General features: G+C 36.9%; 19 protein-coding genes and 2 non-coding genes across 22 annotated transcripts in view, besides 1 other annotated feature. All coding sequences in view use genetic code 11, as the record gives it.

Moving 5' to 3' along the window:
• The window catches only part of rbcL (ribulose-1,5-bisphosphate carboxylase/oxygenase large subunit), a 1,428-nt gene extending 108 nt beyond the window's left edge, over nucleotides 1-1,320 (forward strand). Inside the window, exon 1 of the mRNA in view lies at nucleotides 1-1,320. This exon is cut by the window's left edge and continues 108 nt beyond it. Coding sequence (YP_009234990.1) covers nucleotides 1-1,320 — 1,320 coding nt within the window.
• Nucleotides 1-17,500: part of a sequence feature (large single copy region; LSC) that runs on past both edges of the window.
• Nucleotides 1,977-3,452, forward strand: accD (acetyl-CoA carboxylase beta subunit). The gene has a single exon. It carries the CDS (start codon nucleotides 1,977-1,979, stop codon nucleotides 3,450-3,452), a length of 1,476 nt encoding a protein of 491 aa, YP_009234991.1.
• psaI (photosystem I subunit VIII) lies at nucleotides 3,944-4,054 on the forward strand. The gene has a single exon. It carries the CDS (start codon nucleotides 3,944-3,946, stop codon nucleotides 4,052-4,054), a length of 111 nt encoding a protein of 36 aa, YP_009234992.1.
• ycf4 (photosystem I assembly protein Ycf4) lies at nucleotides 4,222-4,776 on the forward strand. Its single transcript has one exon. The coding sequence runs from the start codon at nucleotides 4,222-4,224 to the stop codon at nucleotides 4,774-4,776; it is 555 nt and encodes a 184-aa protein (YP_009234993.1).
• Nucleotides 4,928-5,617, forward strand: cemA (envelope membrane protein). Its single transcript has one exon. The coding sequence runs from the start codon at nucleotides 4,928-4,930 to the stop codon at nucleotides 5,615-5,617; it is 690 nt and encodes a 229-aa protein (YP_009234994.1).
• Nucleotides 5,857-6,819, forward strand: petA (cytochrome f). The gene has a single exon. The coding sequence runs from the start codon at nucleotides 5,857-5,859 to the stop codon at nucleotides 6,817-6,819; it is 963 nt and encodes a 320-aa protein (YP_009234995.1).
• psbJ (photosystem II protein J) lies at nucleotides 7,938-8,060 on the reverse strand. The gene has a single exon. The coding sequence runs from the start codon at nucleotides 8,058-8,060 to the stop codon at nucleotides 7,938-7,940; it is 123 nt and encodes a 40-aa protein (YP_009234996.1).
• psbL (photosystem II protein L) lies at nucleotides 8,186-8,302 on the reverse strand. Its single transcript has one exon. It carries the CDS (start codon nucleotides 8,300-8,302, stop codon nucleotides 8,186-8,188), a length of 117 nt encoding a protein of 38 aa, YP_009234997.1.
• psbF (photosystem II protein VI) lies at nucleotides 8,330-8,449 on the reverse strand. Its single transcript has one exon. It carries the CDS (start codon nucleotides 8,447-8,449, stop codon nucleotides 8,330-8,332), a length of 120 nt encoding a protein of 39 aa, YP_009234998.1.
• psbE (photosystem II protein V) lies at nucleotides 8,459-8,710 on the reverse strand. Its single transcript has one exon. The coding sequence runs from the start codon at nucleotides 8,708-8,710 to the stop codon at nucleotides 8,459-8,461; it is 252 nt and encodes an 83-aa protein (YP_009234999.1).
• petL (cytochrome b6/f complex subunit VI) lies at nucleotides 9,957-10,052 on the forward strand. Its single transcript has one exon. It carries the CDS (start codon nucleotides 9,957-9,959, stop codon nucleotides 10,050-10,052), a length of 96 nt encoding a protein of 31 aa, YP_009235000.1.
• On the forward strand, nucleotides 10,231-10,344 carry petG (cytochrome b6/f complex subunit V). Its single transcript has one exon. The coding sequence runs from the start codon at nucleotides 10,231-10,233 to the stop codon at nucleotides 10,342-10,344; it is 114 nt and encodes a 37-aa protein (YP_009235001.1).
• trnW-CCA lies at nucleotides 10,468-10,531 on the reverse strand. The gene has a single exon. It is a non-coding gene; the product is annotated as a tRNA-Trp (tRNA).
• trnP-UGG lies at nucleotides 10,666-10,739 on the reverse strand. Its single transcript has one exon. It is a non-coding gene; the product is annotated as a tRNA-Pro (tRNA).
• psaJ (photosystem I subunit IX) lies at nucleotides 11,089-11,223 on the forward strand. Its single transcript has one exon. It carries the CDS (start codon nucleotides 11,089-11,091, stop codon nucleotides 11,221-11,223), a length of 135 nt encoding a protein of 44 aa, YP_009235002.1.
• On the forward strand, nucleotides 11,631-11,831 carry rpl33 (ribosomal protein L33). Its single transcript has one exon. It carries the CDS (start codon nucleotides 11,631-11,633, stop codon nucleotides 11,829-11,831), a length of 201 nt encoding a protein of 66 aa, YP_009235003.1.
• rps18 (ribosomal protein S18) lies at nucleotides 11,983-12,288 on the forward strand. The gene has a single exon. It carries the CDS (start codon nucleotides 11,983-11,985, stop codon nucleotides 12,286-12,288), a length of 306 nt encoding a protein of 101 aa, YP_009235004.1.
• rpl20 (ribosomal protein L20) lies at nucleotides 12,559-12,912 on the reverse strand. The gene has a single exon. It carries the CDS (start codon nucleotides 12,910-12,912, stop codon nucleotides 12,559-12,561), a length of 354 nt encoding a protein of 117 aa, YP_009235005.1.
• rps12 (ribosomal protein S12) lies at nucleotides 13,644-13,757 on the reverse strand (one part of a trans-spliced gene, as the record gives it; the record has 2 gene entries for this part). Coding sequences YP_009235006.1 and YP_009234961.1 both cover nucleotides 13,644-13,757 — 114 coding nt within the window.
• On the reverse strand, nucleotides 13,931-15,924 carry clpP (ATP-dependent Clp protease proteolytic subunit). Its single transcript has 3 exons — nucleotides 15,854-15,924; nucleotides 14,785-15,075; nucleotides 13,931-14,177 (listed from the first exon to the last, which is right to left on the reverse strand). The coding sequence occupies exons 1-3, from the start codon at nucleotides 15,922-15,924 to the stop codon at nucleotides 13,931-13,933; spliced, it is 609 nt and encodes a 202-aa protein (YP_009235007.1).
• Nucleotides 16,366-17,500, forward strand: part of psbB (photosystem II 47 kDa protein) — a 1,527-nt gene continuing 392 nt past the window's right edge. The window contains exon 1 of the mRNA in view: nucleotides 16,366-17,500. This exon is cut by the window's right edge and continues 392 nt beyond it. Within this exon, the coding sequence (YP_009235008.1) occupies nucleotides 16,366-17,500 (1,135 nt within the window).

Genomic DNA, 17,500 nt, shown 5'->3' on the forward strand with positions numbered 1-17,500 from the left:
TTGGCAGCATTCCGAGTTACTCCTCAACCTGGAGTTCCACCTGAGGAAGCAGGGGCCGCGGTAGCTGCCGAATCTTCTACTGGTACATGGACAACTGTGTGGACCGATGGACTTACCAGCCTTGATCGTTACAAAGGAAGATGCTACGACATCGAGCCCGTTGCTGGAGAAGACAATCAATATATTTGTTATGTAGCTTATCCTTTAGACCTTTTTGAAGAAGGTTCTGTTACTAACATGTTTACTTCCATCGTGGGTAATGTATTTGGGTTCAAAGCGCTTCGTGCTCTACGTCTGGAGGATCTGCGAATTCCTGTTGCTTATGTTAAAACTTTCCAAGGACCACCTCACGGTATCCAAGTTGAAAGAGATAAATTGAATAAGTATGGTCGTCCCCTATTGGGATGTACTATTAAACCAAAATTGGGGTTATCTGCTAAGAACTACGGTAGGGCGGTTTATGAATGTCTACGTGGTGGACTTGATTTTACCAAGGATGATGAAAACGTGAACTCACAACCCTTTATGCGTTGGAGAGACCGTTTCTTATTTTGTGCCGAAGCAATTTATAAATCACAGGCCGAAACAGGTGAAATCAAAGGACATTACTTGAATGCTACTGCAGGTACATGCGAAGAAATGATGAAAAGGGCTGTATTTGCCAGAGAATTGGGAGTTCCTATTGTAATGCATGACTACTTAACGGGTGGATTCACTGCAAATACTAGCTTGGCTCATTATTGCCGAGATAATGGCTTACTTCTTCACATCCACCGCGCAATGCATGCAGTTATTGATAGACAGAAGAATCATGGTATCCACTTCCGTGTACTAGCGAAAGCATTACGTATGTCTGGTGGAGATCATATTCACTCTGGTACCGTAGTAGGTAAACTGGAAGGGGAAAGAGAAATAACCTTGGGCTTTGTTGATTTACTACGTGATGATTATATTGAAAAAGACCGAAGTCGTGGTATTTATTTCACCCAAGATTGGGTATCTCTACCGGGTGTTCTGCCTGTGGCTTCAGGTGGTATTCACGTTTGGCATATGCCTGCTCTGACCGAGATCTTTGGAGATGACTCTGTACTACAGTTCGGTGGAGGAACTTTAGGACACCCTTGGGGTAATGCACCGGGTGCTGTAGCAAATCGAGTAGCCCTAGAAGCGTGTGTACAAGCGCGTAATGAGGGACGTGATCTTGCTCGTCAAGGTAATGACATTATCCGTGAAGCTTGCAAATGGAGCCCTGAGCTAGCAGCTGCTTGTGAAGTATGGAAGGAAATCAAATTCGAATTTGAAGCAATGGATACTTTGTAATCCAGTAATTACCATTCGTTCCTTTAATTGAATTGCAATTAAACTCGGCCCAATCTTTTACTAAAAAAGGATTGAGCCGAATAACGAATAAGGTTCCTATTTCATTTTCCAGGCATATATACATACTGGATTTCGGTATACAAAATATTAAATACAAGATCTAAGACTCAACAATTCAAATCCTTCTGTTGTTGGATCCATAATTAATCCTATGGATCCTTGAGATGGGATTAGTAGAATATTTTCTATACCCCTTAATCCGGACTATGGTCGAATCGAGCCAATGGTCACAACGCTTTATCCCCGTCCCGTATATTGCCCTTTTCCTTCCGCATTGCAATAGAAACTTATTATTCTCCAAAAAAGAATTCTTCCTAGGAGAGAACAAATCTTTTCGATTAGAATTTGTACACGGCACGGGATAACCCTCGCTTTCTATTCTAATTGAAGAAAGGGTTCCATCATATAGATTGATAGTGAAGTGATATCCAGATTCCCACAAAAAAAGAATCCTTTTTTTCAAGACTCATCCGTGATTAGTTAATTATTCTATTGGATCTATATGCTTATTCCGAGAGGATATATTCAAATTATTATTCATCGAATGACTATTCATCTATTGTATTTACATTCAAATAGGGGGGCAGACAAGCTCTATGGAAAAAAGGTGGTTCCATTCGATGTTGTTTAACGAGGAATTAAAACATAGGTCTGGGCTAAGTAAATCAATGGATAGTCTTGGTCCTATTGAAAATACCTGTGGAAGTGAAGATCCCGTTATATATGATAGGGATAAAAATATTGATAGTGGGGACGATAGTGATAATTCCAGTGCTAATAATATGGATACTTTTTTCGATGTCAGGGACATTCGGAGTTTGATCTCTGATGACATCTTTTTAGTTAGGGATCGTAATGGTAACAGTTATTCGATATATTTTAATATTGAAAATTTTATTTTCGAGATTGACAACGATCGCTCTTTTATGAATGAACTAGAAAGTTCCTTTTATAGTTATCTGAATAATGGTTCTCAAAGCGACAATCACTACTACGATCGTTATATGTATGATACTCAATATAGTTGGAATAATCACATTTTTAATTGCATTGATAGTTATCTTCGTTCTGAAATCAGTATTGATAATTACATTTCAGGCGATAGTTACAATTACAGCGACAGTTACATGTATAGTTACATTTGTAATGAAAGTGTAAATAGTAGTGACAACGAGAGTTCCAGTATACGAATTAGCACAAATAGAAGTGATTTCAATATGAGAAGAAGATATAATGATCTCGATATAAATAAAAAATACAGACATTTGTGGGTTCAATGCGAGAGTTGTTATGGGTTAAATTATAAGAAATTTTTTAAGTCAAAACTCAATGTTTGTGAACAATGCGGATATCATTTGAAAATGAGCAGTTCAGATAGAATCGAGCTTTCGGTTGATCCGGGCACTTGGGATCCTATGAATGAAGACATGGTTTCTATGGACCCCATTGAATTTCATTCAGAAGAGGAACCTTATAAAGATCGTATCGATTCTTATCAAAGAAAAACAGGGTTAACCGAGGCTATTCAAACAGGCATAGGTCAACTAAATGGTATTCCCATAGCTATTGGGGTTATGGATTTTCAGTTCATGGGGGGCAGTATGGGATCCGTAGTAGGCGAGAAAATTACCCGTTTGATCGAGCATGCGACTCGTAAAGCTCTACCTCTTATTATAGTTTGTGCTTCGGGAGGAGCGCGCATGCAAGAAGGAAGTTTGAGCTTGATGCAAATGGCTAAAATATCTTCCGCTTCATATAATTATCAATCAAATAAAAAGTTATTCTATGTATCAATCCTTACATCTCCTACAACCGGTGGGGTGACTGCAAGTTTTGGTATGTTGGGAGATATCATTATTGCCGAGCCTAATGCCTACATTGCATTTGCGGGTAAAAGAGTAATTGAACAAACATTGAATAAGACAGTACCTGATGGTTCCCAGGCGGCTGAGTATTTATTCCACAAGGGCTTATTGGACTCAATCGTACCACGTAATCCTTTAAAAAGTGTTCTGGGTGAGTTATTTCAGCTTCACGGTTTCTTTCCCTTAAATCAAAATTCAATCAAGTAGAGCATTCAATTCAGTTATTTTATTTGCGGCAAAGAAGTTTTTTAGTTATTGGTAAAGAAAAAAAGAAGAGTTCGTTTTCATTACGGGCATAAGATCTATTTATATTGTAAAAAGAATCAGAAGTTTCGGATACTTACTTTTTCTTTTTTCCTCCAGATATGTATTTTATACCTATAATTGGTGCTATATTACTGATTAGTAATCAGGAAGTTTCGATCAACAGGATAAAAGAATACATTCTTCTTTTGTTTTAGCAAAATTTTATGAAGAAAAAGAATTTCATCTTATCCTCTTACGTATTATAGATATAGAAAAATTCAAATCTATAAAATAATAGAATAGAAATCGTGCATATTTCAATATTTCCCGTGAGAACTCATATTTAGTTCTACATTCCTTGCACTTATTATTCTATACTTATAATAAATAGATATATTTATCATAAGATATCTTTATAACAGGTACAAATTTTAAATCGAGGTATCCATTCTATGACAACTTTTGATTTACCCTCTATTTTTGTGCCTTTAGTGGGCCTAGTTTTCCCGGCAATTGCAATGGCTTCTTTATTTCTTCATGTTCAAAAAAATAAGATTGTCTAGATTCCTATGAAGCAGACGCTTTTATATTTAACCAATTTGATGAATTATTTCTAATGGTTCACATCATAATAGTGCTAGTTGATGAGAGTTACTTCGGGAACAAAAAAGTAAAGTAAAATTCATTTGGGTTATTCTCTCAATTCCAATAAAATGCAACTGGATCTAGTATGAACTGGCGCTCAGAACGTATATGGATAGAACTTATAACGGGGTCTCGAAAAACAAGTAATTTCTGCTGGGCCTGTATCCTTCTTTTAGGTTCACTAGGGTTCTTATTGGTTGGAACTTCTAGTTATCTTGGTAGGAATCTGATATCCTTATTCCCGTCTCAGGAAATCCTCTTTTTTCCACAAGGCATCGTTATGTCTTTCTATGGGATCGCGGGTCTGTTCATTAGCTCCTATTTATGGTGCACAATTTCGTGGAATGTAGGTAGTGGTTATGACCGATTTGATCGAAAAGAAGGAATAGTGTGTATTTTTCGTTGGGGATTTCCTGGAATAAATCGTCGTATCTTCCTTCGATTCCTTATGAGAGATGTCCAGTCGATTAGAATCGAAATTAAAGAGGGTCTTTTTCCTCGTCGTGTCCTTTATATGGAAATCAGAGGTCAGGGAGCCATTCCCTTGACTCGTACTGATGAGAATCTGACTCCACGAGAAATTGAACAAAAAGCGGCGGAATTGGCCTATTTCTTGCGCGTACCAATTGAAGTATTTTGAAATGAACTGCGAAGAATTAATGTTTTGTTAGCATGGGGGGAAGGAACAGAACTAAGGAATCTTCATTTTATAGAACTCATGCTTCATAGAAATTTTCGATCGGATAGAGTCGACGAAAGAGGTGGTTTCCTTAGTAATTTACATATTTAAAATGCCACAAAAGAAAACATTCACTACCCTCACATATCTTGCATCTATTTTATTTTTACCCTGGTGGGTTTCTCTCTCATTTAATAAAAATCTGGAATCCTGGGTTACAAATTGGTGGAATACTAGGCAACCCGAAATGTTTTTGAATGATATTAAAGAAAAGAATCTTCTAGAAAAATTCATAGAATTAGAAGAACTTTTCTTTTTGGACGAAATTATAAAGGAGTACCCGGAGACACATATACAAAAGCTCCGTATAGAAATCCACAAAGAAACGATACAATTGGTCAAGATGCACAATGAAGGTCATATTCATAGCATTTTGCACTTCTCGACAAATATAATCTGTTTCGCTATTCTAAGTGGTTATTCTATTCTAGGTAATGAAGAACTTCTCGTTCTTAATTCTTGGGTGAAAGAATTCCTCTATAACTTAAGTGACACAATAAAAGCTTTTTCTATTCTTTTATTAACTGATTTATGTATCGGATTCCATTCGCCTCATGGTTGGGAACTAATGATTGGCTCTATCTCCAAGGATTTTGGATTTTATCATAATGATCAAATTATATCTGGTCTTGTTTCCACTTTCCCAGTCATTCTAGATACACTTTTAAAATATTGGATTTTCCGTTATTTAAATCGCGTATCTCCGTCACTTGTAGTGATTTATCATTCAATGAATGACTAAAGACTGATTCACCGATATTAATCAAATCATAATTTTTTTACTTTGTTTGTGTATGTACAAACAAAGCATTCAAAATCTTACTCACCTTTTATATTTATACCCATCCCAGAGACTCTTCCTGTTTCCTGTATTCCATTCCAGTAAAATTATTCCATTACAATAGCAGAATCGTGGATAGGGAACTATACTAGTAACCTACCTAATTTATTGTAGAAATTCTCGGGATCAATGATTGGACCATGCAAAAAAGAAATATCTTTTCTCGGATAAAGGAGCAGATGGCTCGATCCATTTCTGTATCGATCATGCTATATGTAATAACTTGGTCATCTACTTCATATGCATATCCCATTTTTGCGCAGCAGGGTTATGAAAATCCACGAGAGGCGACTGGGCGTATTGTCTGCGCCAATTGTCATTTAGCTAATAAGCCTGTGGATATTGAGGTTCCACAAGCGATACTTCCTGATACTGTATTTGAAGCAGTTGTAAGAATCCCTTATGATATGCAACTGAAACAGGTTCTTGCTAATGGTAAAAAGGGGGCTTTGAATGTAGGGGCTGTTCTTATTTTGCCTGAGGGATTCGAATTAGCCCCCTCAGATCGTATTTCTCCCGAAATGAAAGAAAAGATGGGCAATCTTTCTTTTCAGAGTTATCGTCCCACAAAAAAAAATATTCTTGTGATAGGTCCTGTTCCAGGTCAGAAATATAGTGAAATCACCTTTCCTATTCTTTCCCCAGACCCCGCTATTAAAAAAGACGTTCACTTCTTAAAATATCCTATATATGTAGGCGGGAACAGAGGTAGGGGTCAGATTTATCCCGATGGGAGTAAGAGTAACAATACAGTCTATAATGCTACATCAGCAGGTATAGTAAGTAAAATTGTACGTAAAGAAAAAGGGGGATATGAAATAAGCATAGCAGATACGTCAGACGGTCACCAAGTGGTCGATATTATACCCCCAGGACCGGAACTTCTTGTGTCCGAAGGCGAATCTATCAAGCTTGATCAGCCACTAACAAGTAATCCCAACGTGGGTGGATTTGGTCAGGGAGACGCAGAAATAGTACTTCAAGATCCATCACGTGTCCAAGGCCTTTTGTTCTTCTTGGCATCTGTTATTCTGGCACAAATATTTTTGGTTTTGAAAAAGAAACAATTCGAGAAGGTTCAGTTGTCTGAAATGAATTTTTAGGTCCACGTATTTATTAACACACACATAAAGTTAATAAAAACCAAATTCTTGTTGATCGATGTAATTATGTATGGTTAAAAATAGTATTTAGTTTACTTGCTTTGCTGCTACTGTTTGTTTTTATACCAGATATTGGGAAGTATTTAACTTTTACTTTTCATGCTAGTAATAGACTAGTATTATATTGTGAAGAACGCGTTATTTGACGTGAATCCAGCTCCCTTTTTCAATCCAAATAGGAGTTGCGTTACTATCTTACTATTGTCAAATTTGAAATGCCACGAAATAAATGAAATAAAAAGTCTCCTATTCCATATAGAAAAAGGGAATCAAATTCGAATAGGAGTAGATAATCGACATAAGTGGTAGGAGAGGAGAATATAAAGCAAGGAATAAATGAAAGGAACAACCTATTTAGTATAGGAGGGATTCTTTATCTTTCTAATCTTCGACACAAGAAAAGGGTGAAAATTTCTTTTCTTGTGTCGAAAGAAAAATGATTCTTAATCCCCTTACGCCTAAAAAGTACTATTCCCTTTTTTCTAAGTTTATCGGAACCTCGCCGCTTTGGATTTATAAAAAGTAGTGGACAAGAAAAAGGGGGGGTGGAGTATGGAGTAGCTCGTTGAGTAACTCGAACTTCTTCAATGAACTTCTAAAAAAAAAAGAAAAACTTTGATGAGATAATAAAATAAATGGAGTAAGCTTCTATTAGTATAGAAATTCTTTGGATGATGTCTCATCTATAGGAATCCATATTATGTATGTCATTCAGAAAATAGATTCATTCCCGTTCTTTTTTCCTATTTCGGACGAATACATACTATGTAGGAACAGGTATTATGAATCCAATCAATAGAGTTAATTCTCCAAAAGCATCATCTTAAAAAAAGAGCGATTTGAAACATCGGAGCAATAAGGGCCTCTTTTCATTTATACGAATAGAATAGTATGTTTGTATTAACTGTAAACTTTTTTGTTATGAAATAAATAAAAATCTCGTTGGAAAAGTAAGAGCTCAACGGGACCTTACCCCTTTTGTTTTAGTTTTAATTCGAGGGGTAAGGTCCCGTTGAGCTCTTACTTTTTCCTGTCTACAACTCAGTTCATACTATATATTACAGGGATGAACCCAACCCGGAATATGAACCGTAAAAGAAAACACCTATTGAACCGATCACAGGAATACCGGCTACAGTACCTATCAACCAAAGAGGAATCCTTCCAGTAGTATCGGCCATTTACCCCACTTCCCTCCACATTTCATCAAGTGGTCATGCTAGAGACATAAACAGCCATGGATAATTTTGAGATGAGATCCTTCCGAGTGGGATATAGAGAATTCGCACTATTCTCTCTCTTTTTCTTAATTGAAGAAATAATTGGAAAATAAAACAGCAAGTACAAAAATGAGTAATAACCCCCAGTAAAGACTGGTACGATTCAATTCAACATTTTGTTCGTTCGGGTTTGATTGTGTCATAGCTCTATAATTCAATTCGGGTTAGGTTTATCGTTGGATGAACTGCATTGCTGATATTGACCCCAAAAAAGAAACGGTAGGTACAGCTAGTCCGTGAATAGCTAACCATCGCACTGTAAAAATTGGATAGGTTCGATCTATAGTCATTGGGGCCTCCTAAAAGGATCTACTAAATTCATCGAGTTGTGCCAAAGGATCAAAACGGCCAGTTATTAATGGAATTCCTTGTCGACTCTCTGTAAAATACTCGTTTGGCCGAGGGCTTCCAAACACATCGTAAGCTAAACCCGTGCTGACGAATAACCAACCCGCAATGAATAGGGAAGGTATAGTAATGCTATGAATGACCCAGTATCGAATACTGGTAATAATATCACCAAAAGCGCGTTCTCCCGTGCTTCCAGACATGCTGAGCTCCACATATTCTTGTACAGTCAAAGGGGATCGATTCCGTGAAAGATGGGATCAGTAAGTGGAAACCCACGGATCTTTAATCTTTGTTAGATCGTCAATAGTGTACCGAAGGCATCTTTAGAGTATACCGAATCAGTATAGCTACCCTTCTTCTGACACAGCAACGCAATTTCAATCAGTATCCAAAAGAAGTGTTACAGAAACTCTTTCTTCCTTTTTTGTTCCTTATATATAAGGATGTGCTATTCAACCGAAAATTTCTGTACTGTAGTAGTATAGGGTTCTTTTCATTACTAGCTTTGGGCTAGAAAATGAAGATCTGGGAAAGCTTGAGTCCGCCGGGTTGGGTTCTAATAATTAATGAAAGATGTTATCATATTCACACAATTCTATTAGATGCGAAATATAGAAACCTCTTTTCTTGGTTGTATAGAACGGGTTTTTCTTCGAATCCTTTCAGTTCAAGGAATGGATTAGTAGTACAATAATAGGAGTAGATAGTATTCGACCAAAGAAAAAAAGGAAGAATCAATCAATATTCGTGATACAACCATTGTCGTATTACAGCCAAAGGTTCTTTTCCTTCTTGACCTAGATACAAGAGAGGGATTCCCTAATATGGAAAGGCGGCATGTAGAACCTAAAAGGAAAAGATAATAGAATGACTAGTCTTAGAATTGAGTTGTCCCAAAATAAAGCTCTTATTTCGTCCAGCGATCGTGCGATACTTTTTTCTTAGCCTTAGCATTTGTGAGATATTATGTACAATTAAAGAGCCTACGACTTCATTTTATGAGGTGAAAGGTGTTGTGATAAGGTCCTTTGCTCCAAAAAGGAAACTTTATTATATACAATTTATAAAGAAATGATCAAAATGGAAAAGATTTTCTATTTGATTCCATAGTGATTCAAAAAGAGTTTACTTTATGAAATGAACGAAATTCCACTACAAAGTTTGTTCTTTTTACTTTACTCAATATTACTTTACTCAATAGTTGTTCAACGAATCTGTTGATTCAAAATAACGGAATCGGTAGATGTTATAGATGATGGATCACTAGATCAATCTTTTTTCTACTTCTGTCACCCTATCTTTGTTAGTGCCGTCTATAATGATTGATGAATAAAAAACTTTTAATTGGAGCAGATTTTGTCAGTTTATTTTTTTTATGTAATGTAAACTTAGGTAAATGTTTTATCACCATATGTATAAAAATAACGTATCTTATTTAGCTCCTTTATGCCTACTCTAACTAGTTATTTCGGTTTTCTACTGGCGGCTTCAACTATAACTCCCGCTCTTTTTATTGGTCTGAGCAAGATACGACTTATTTGAAATGAATTGAATGAACAATTCAGAAAAAAACTTTTTCTGTGATATTCTAGTTCTAGGTATTCTATAGTGACTTCCCGCGTCAATTGTCAATTCTTGATCATTCAGATTCATTTCTCGATTCGGATTTATATTTAAGAATAGATATTACCTCTCTTTTTCCCCTTTCAAACAAACCGAAATGATTGAAGTTTTACTATTTGGAATCGTGTTAGGTCTAATTCCTATTACTTTGGCTGGATTATTCGTAACTGCATATTTACAATACAGACGCGGTGATCAGTTGGACCTTTGATTAAGTAACATCTCGTTTTTGATTGACCTCCTCCTTTTTTAATTCACAGGAGGTCAAATTAAGGTTTCTGTTTAAGTTGGTGGAGTTATTTCATTGTAATTCGAGAACAGAATCACGCTCTGTAGGATTTGAACCTACGACATCGGGTTTTGGAGACCCACGTTCTACCGAACTGAACTAAGAGCGCCTTCTTATCACAATAGATAAGACCATAAAAAAGTATTATCTTTGTAGGCCCAATAAACTTTGCATGTCTATAGTATCATAATGTATGTACAATTATGATCGATCTCAATTACTGTCCGCGGGAAAAGTAATAGGTAGGGATGACAGGATTTGAACCCGTGACATTTTGTACCCAAAACAAACGCGCTACCAAGCTGCGCTACATCCCTTTCAATTGGTATACAGTGTCATTGTAGAGAATCCCTGTCTTGTTTTCCACATCATTATTTCCCCCTATAATAAAAAATTTCGCTTGCAATTTGTTCTTTTTGGTCTCATATAACATATAATAAAAGAATTATTTACATATGAAATCCGTCGGATAGAGAAATGAATATTTGTCGGTAATACTCAGGAAGAGGAGGGCGTCTTTTTCTGTTTTAAGGAAAGGGAAATCTTATCTACCGGGTCGTTGTATATATCCATTTTTGTTAGGGATTTCACGTACTAATACAAGTGATCCTTAACTACATATACATCTGATCATATATGTATTACAATAAAGAAGGAGAGTTTGCAATGCGAGATATAAAAACATATCTCTCTGTGGCACCTGTGCTAAGTACTCTATGGTTCGGGTCTTTAGCAGGGCTATTGATAGAGATTAATCATTTATTCCCAGATGCGTTGACATTCCCGTTTTTTTCATTCTAGTTCTAGTTATTGACATGGGAAGGGATGAAGAAGATTAGTGAGATAATAAATTATCTGTGACTAATCCTTCTTCCTCTCTTTGTTTTATTCTTTTTTCCCATTTTATTTTCAAAATATAGAAGGACAGAAAAGGAAAAAACAAAAGTGGATTCAATCTCAGTGAAACTTGGGTTAGACTCAAAGGGCCTAAGAAAATAGAAATAAATGGGATCTAGGGAAACTAAATAAATCATACAAGATATTTAAATGAAATACTGTATGTACTAGGATTCAAAATCATTGATAGTTAGAAATTGTTGTATTACTTATTCTTTATATTACTCTATTGATTACAACAAAATCTTTTGAAATTTGATTTCGGGTCGAAAATCGAAGAGTTGGGTAAATCCAAAATTCAAGGGAGGTTCATGGCAAAGGGTAAAGATGTTAGAGTAAGAGTTATTTTGGAATGTACCAGTTGTATACGAAACCGTGTTAATAAGGAATCGTCGGGCGTTTCCAGATATATTACTCAAAAGAATCGACACAATACGCCTAGTCGATTGGAATTGAGAAAATTTTGTCCCTATTGTTGCAAACATACAACTCATGGGGAGATAAAGAAATAGACCGAACCTGAGGTAGAGGGTGTGTGTGCTACCCTTCGAAGTAACAAGAATAAATTACATATAATATATAGAAACAAATCAAATCCTATTTCAGTCGGATCAAAAATGAATTCGAATTCAGAAATAGTATTTTCGGGATAAGGAATAAACAATGGAAAAATCCAAGCGACCTTTTCTTAAATCCAAGCGATCTTTTCGTAGGCGTTTGCCCCCAATTGGATCGGGGGATCGAATTGATTATAGAAACATGAGTTTAATTAGTCGATTTATTAGTGAACAAGGAAAAATATTATCTAGACGAGTGAATAGATTAACCTTGAAACAACAACGATTAATTACTATTGCTATAAAACAAGCCCGTATTTTATCTTCGTTACCTTTTCTTAATAATGAGAAACAATTTGAGAGAACCGAGTCGACTCCTAGAACTACCGGTCCTAGAACCAGAAATAAATAGGCCCATGCCTCAATTGAATAAAAATTCCAACCCGAACCCCAACTCTGGTTGGTATTTTGTTCAAAAATTATAGAATCTAGATTGTATTGTTATGTCATAAGAAAAAAAGAATTGGGGAAGAAAAAGAGAAAGTCCTTAATTATTATTATGGAAACGTATTAGTTTCTTTTTACTACTTTATTATATATAGTAATTTATACCCTACCCTCCCGGAGTTCATTCTCCGGGGAACTCCATTTAGATCATTCTGGTGGATTCCTTACAATCCCCTTATTTAATGATCTCGTTGGAAATCATGTAAAGACAATTCCTATTTGATATAGCTATTTGTGCAAGTATTTTACGATTAAGAAGTAACTGCCCCTTGTGCAGATCATGTATTAATCGACTATAACTATAGGATATCCTATTCTCACGAATTACTGCATTTATACGAGTGATCCACAAACGACGAAAATCTCTCTTTTGCCTGCCCCTATCCCGATGAGCCGAAACTAAAGCTCTCATTTTCTGTTGAGTCATAGTTCGAGTAAGTCTTGAATGCGCCCCTCGAAAGGTTGATGCAAATAAACGAATTTTTGTTCTACGTCTCCGAGCTATATATCCTCGTTTAATTCTGGTCATTGAATCAAATGAAACTTTGATGAATAACTAATTGATTTCTTTTCTTTCAGTCATTCTTTTCCCCCCCTAGTCTATTAATAACAAAACTGATTCTTCCGATGTATAAAATAAAAATTCCAATGGCTTTTGCTACTATGACCTTCCCAACCACGATTTTTTTGAGTCATTTCATTTTATCTCGAAATTAAGAAATTTTATTGATACTTGGTATCAAAAAAAGTAAATAAAAAACGAGAAATTGTGGGTTCCATCGTTTCTATGGTTACTGTTTAAACGGTGAGGTCCTTTCTATACACCGGAGCCTCTTACCTATTTAGTAACTTGTACAGTTCACACTCTTTGGCTCTACCCATGAATTATCCAGTAATGGGTCTTTTCACAACTAGATCCACCCATACAGTAACGGCATTTCATTATGAAGGTTGGTTAGGTAGCTGACCCTGTTAGTCCGTTTTTGCAAGAATGGGAGCATAATCTCTCTGCTTCTAAAATACCATTCCATTCCCCCGCTTAATGGATAACCATTTGCTACCAATGGGGAGTTGCTTCTCATCTCTAGTTGAGATGATTGGATTTATACCAAAGGAAACCATAAATTTCATACACAATAGAGGTCCTTTTTTCAATAGTGATATGGGGTTTTTCCATTCCTATTCATTGGTACCGATCATTGATACTGTCAAAAAAGTCTCCTTTCTTTTGTTCCAGTTCATGATCTGAACGAGTCGCACATACACCCTAGTACATGTTCCTCGACGCTGAGGACATCCCCGAAGGGCGGGGGATTTTGTGACATTTCTGATTGGCTGTCTTGTATTTCTAATAAGTTGTTTAATAGTTGGCATGCTGGATCGTATACAGAATGGGCTGGTTTAGATCAATCCTAACCGGATGATTCTGAATTCCTCTCGTTTCATTGAATATTTTACCACTACCACTTTTAACCTCGGTAAGAAAATAAAATAGGAAATAACATAGCTCAGTCAATTATGGTTCGAAATGGAATGGAATCACAGATTTACGTGAAGTCCCCGGTATTTTCGACCGCTACAAGATCAACAATTCCATGAGCTTGGGCTTCTGTTGCTGACATAAAAACGTCCCTTTCCATGTCTTCGGATACAACCCATAACGGATTGCCCGTTCTTTGGACATAAACCCTTGTGAGGGTTTCGCGAAGTTTCAGCAGTTCTTCCGCTTCCAGGACAAATTCTCCTGTTTGTGCCTCGTAAAAAGAGCTAGCAGGTTGGTGGATCATTACCCTGATGATATAACATAATGAATGCTTCCTCTATCTCAATGATCGAAAGAGACAAGAAAAAATCGAATTGAAGAACCGTACAGGCATTTTTTGCGCATTGCATACGGCTCTAGAATGGAATCTACTTTTACCTAAAGTGGAGGATCTATCAAACCCAGATCGGTAAATAATCCATTTACCACCCTTTCTTTCGGAAGAGTTAAAAAATACTATGATGGTTCCGTTGCTTTCTATATTTATCTCGTCTGTAATTCAGCAATCCCAAAGTTTCTTTTTGATCCGATCAAATAGGGAAAGGATAATCTTGTGTATGTTTTTTCATTTTAATACTCTTTCGTAACAGAAATATTGGAAAGAGCCCTCTGATGTGTGATGTGAAAACAAAAAAGTTTGTGACGCTGAAATCGAACCCTGATAGATAAAATCAAATCAGAAATTCCTTTTGTCTCATACTACTCTCTCGATACGGAATCTCATGTTATAAAAGAACAATGATGGTTTGCTGATATCGAACTCGAAGTGCCATGCTATTATTACTTTATTATTCATATTTTATCTGGCGAAGGCATAGTCTTCTTTTTTCTCTCAAATAAAAAACTCATTGGCGCCAAGCGTGAGGGAATGCTAGACGTTTGGTAATTTCTCCTCCGACCAGGACGAAAGACCCCATTGAAGCGGCTAATCCCATGCATATTGTATGTACATCTGGTTGTACAAATTGCATAGTATCATACATAGCTATTCCGGGTGTTACCCACCCACCGGGGGAGTTTATAAACAAATAAACATCTTTTGTATCATCCTCTATAGTGAGATATATCATGAGACCCATAAGTTGATTTGCGATCTCGCTATCAACTTGTTGGCCTAAAAAAAGTATTCTTTCTCGATGAAGTCGGTTGATTAGGACAAAATTGTATCCCTTAGGGACCGTACACGCACCTTTAGATGCATACGGTTCAAAAAAAAGAATCAATGTGTCGATTCCAGCCCTCTTTATTTTCCCTTTTTTTCATAGGAGGATTTTTCTAACTCCTAATGAATGAAGGGCCTTTATTCTTCTATTTTTCAAGAAAGCAGGGTTTTGACTCACTTACCCCTAAAAACGAGCTCACTAAATTTACCCTCATTGATATATTGTTTCATCGAAATCCAATTCAAATTACGATGTCATTTTCTTGTTCCGGAATGGGCCTCTTCAATTCGTTTAGGTTTATGCTCTACTCCGGGGAAAGATTTACCCGACCTCTATTTGCACATATAGGACAAATGATCCCAATACCGCTTCTTTTGTTTGATAATACTTTTTTTCATTTTATGTCTTCCGCTTCCGCCAATCACTGGAATAGTATGATGACTCCGTCGATTGATTGGCGGTTTGAGGTCGCTGGTATAATATAGGAATTCTTTATGATACAAAAGGTAATCATACATATTTTACCGATTGGGTTTTTTTGAACGGAGCCTGGATACTTCATTTTATTGGTCCAACCAAGCCAACCATAAATTTTTCTAATTGAAAAATGCATATTGATCCCCCAAATAAATTGCTCTAATTGCACTTCACGCTTCAAATTATTGATGGTTCAATCAATCTTTCTTGGGTGAAACAGAGGATATCTCGATCGGGGGAGAAAACGGGGAAATCCCATATGACCCAATATGTCTGACAAGTCGCACTATACGTCAACCCAAACTGAATCTTCCTCTCCAGGAATCCGAAAAGGTACTTTTGGAACACCAATAGGCATTAAATGAAAGAAAAAGGTTTTTAAGTACTAAAATTTCACTTTGATGTGGAAACGTAACAATGGGTTTTCTTTTTTTATAATATTTATGTTTTCGGGTTTTATCCCTAGATTGTAAAGTTCATCGAAGAAGACGGAATGCATAAAAAAATTATTATGAATGAGCTGCGATGTTCAAATCATGAACAAGTATCTCTAATTCACTCATCTAAAATGAGACCCATCCCCCCATTGCGTATTGGTACTTATCGGGTATAGAATAGATTTGCTTCTCTTTGTTCCTACGAACAGAATTTTTCTGTTATTACCAACGGAATGCAATATAAATGCACCCTTGCTCCGAGATAATCCATTGAAAAGGAGAAGTCCATAGCATAAGCAGAGTCTTTTCCAATGCGATAAAGTAACATAGTATCTATTTTTCTTTGATAAAGGGGTATTTCCATGGGTTTGCCTTGGTATCGTGTTCATACCGTTGTATTGAATGATCCCGGCCGGTTACTTTCTGTCCATATAATGCATACAGCTCTAGTTTCTGGTTGGGCCGGTTCGATGGCTCTATACGAATTAGCCGTTTTTGATCCCTCTGACCCAGTTCTTGATCCAATGTGGAGACAAGGTATGTTCGTTATACCTTTCATGACTCGTTTAGGAATAACGAATTCCTGGGGTGGTTGGAGTATCACAGGAGGGACTATAACGAATCCGGGTATTTGGAGTTACGAAGGTGTGGCCGGGGCACATATTCTGTTTTCTGGCTTGTGCTTCTTGGCAGCTATCTGGCATTGGGTATATTGGGATCTAGAAATTTTCTGTGATGAACGTACAGGAAAACCTTCTTTGGATTTGCCCAAGATCTTTGGAATTCATTTATTCCTCTCAGGGGTCGCTTGCTTTGGGTTTGGCGCATTTCATGTAACAGGCTTGTATGGTCCTGGAATATGGGTGTCCGATCCTTATGGACTGACTGGAAAAGTACAATCTGTAAATCCCGCGTGGGGTGTAGAAGGTTTTGATCCTTTTGTTCCGGGAGGAATAGCCTCTCATCATATTGCAGCAGGTACCTTAGGCATATTAGCGGGCCTCTTCCATCTTAGTGTCCGCCCGCCTCAACGTCTATACAAAGGATTACGTATGGGTAATATTGAAACTGTCCTTTCCAGTAGTATCGCTGCTGTCTTTTTTGCAGCTTTCGTTGTTGCTGGAACTATGTGGTATGGTTCAGCAACAACCCCGATCGAATTATTTGGTCCTACTCGTTATCAATGGGACCAAGGATATTTCCAGCAAGAAATATATCGCAGGGTTAGCGCCGGGCTAGCCGAAAATCAGAGTGTATCAGAAGCTTGGTCTAAAATTCCCGAAAAATTGGCTTTTTATGATTACATTGGTAATAATCCAGCCAAAGGGGGATTATTCCGAGCGGGTTCAATGGACAGCGGGGATGGAATAGCCGTTGGGTGGTTAGGACATCCTATCTTTAGAGATAAAGAAGGCCATGAGCTTTTTGTACGTCGCATGCCTACTTTTTTTGAAACATTTCCAGTAGTTTTGGTAGACGGAGATGGAATTGTGAGAG

Source organism: Papaver somniferum, chloroplast (assembly GCF_003573695.1).
Source record: "Papaver somniferum chloroplast, complete genome".
Classification (NCBI taxonomy): Eukaryota; Viridiplantae; Streptophyta; class Magnoliopsida; order Ranunculales; family Papaveraceae; genus Papaver; species Papaver somniferum.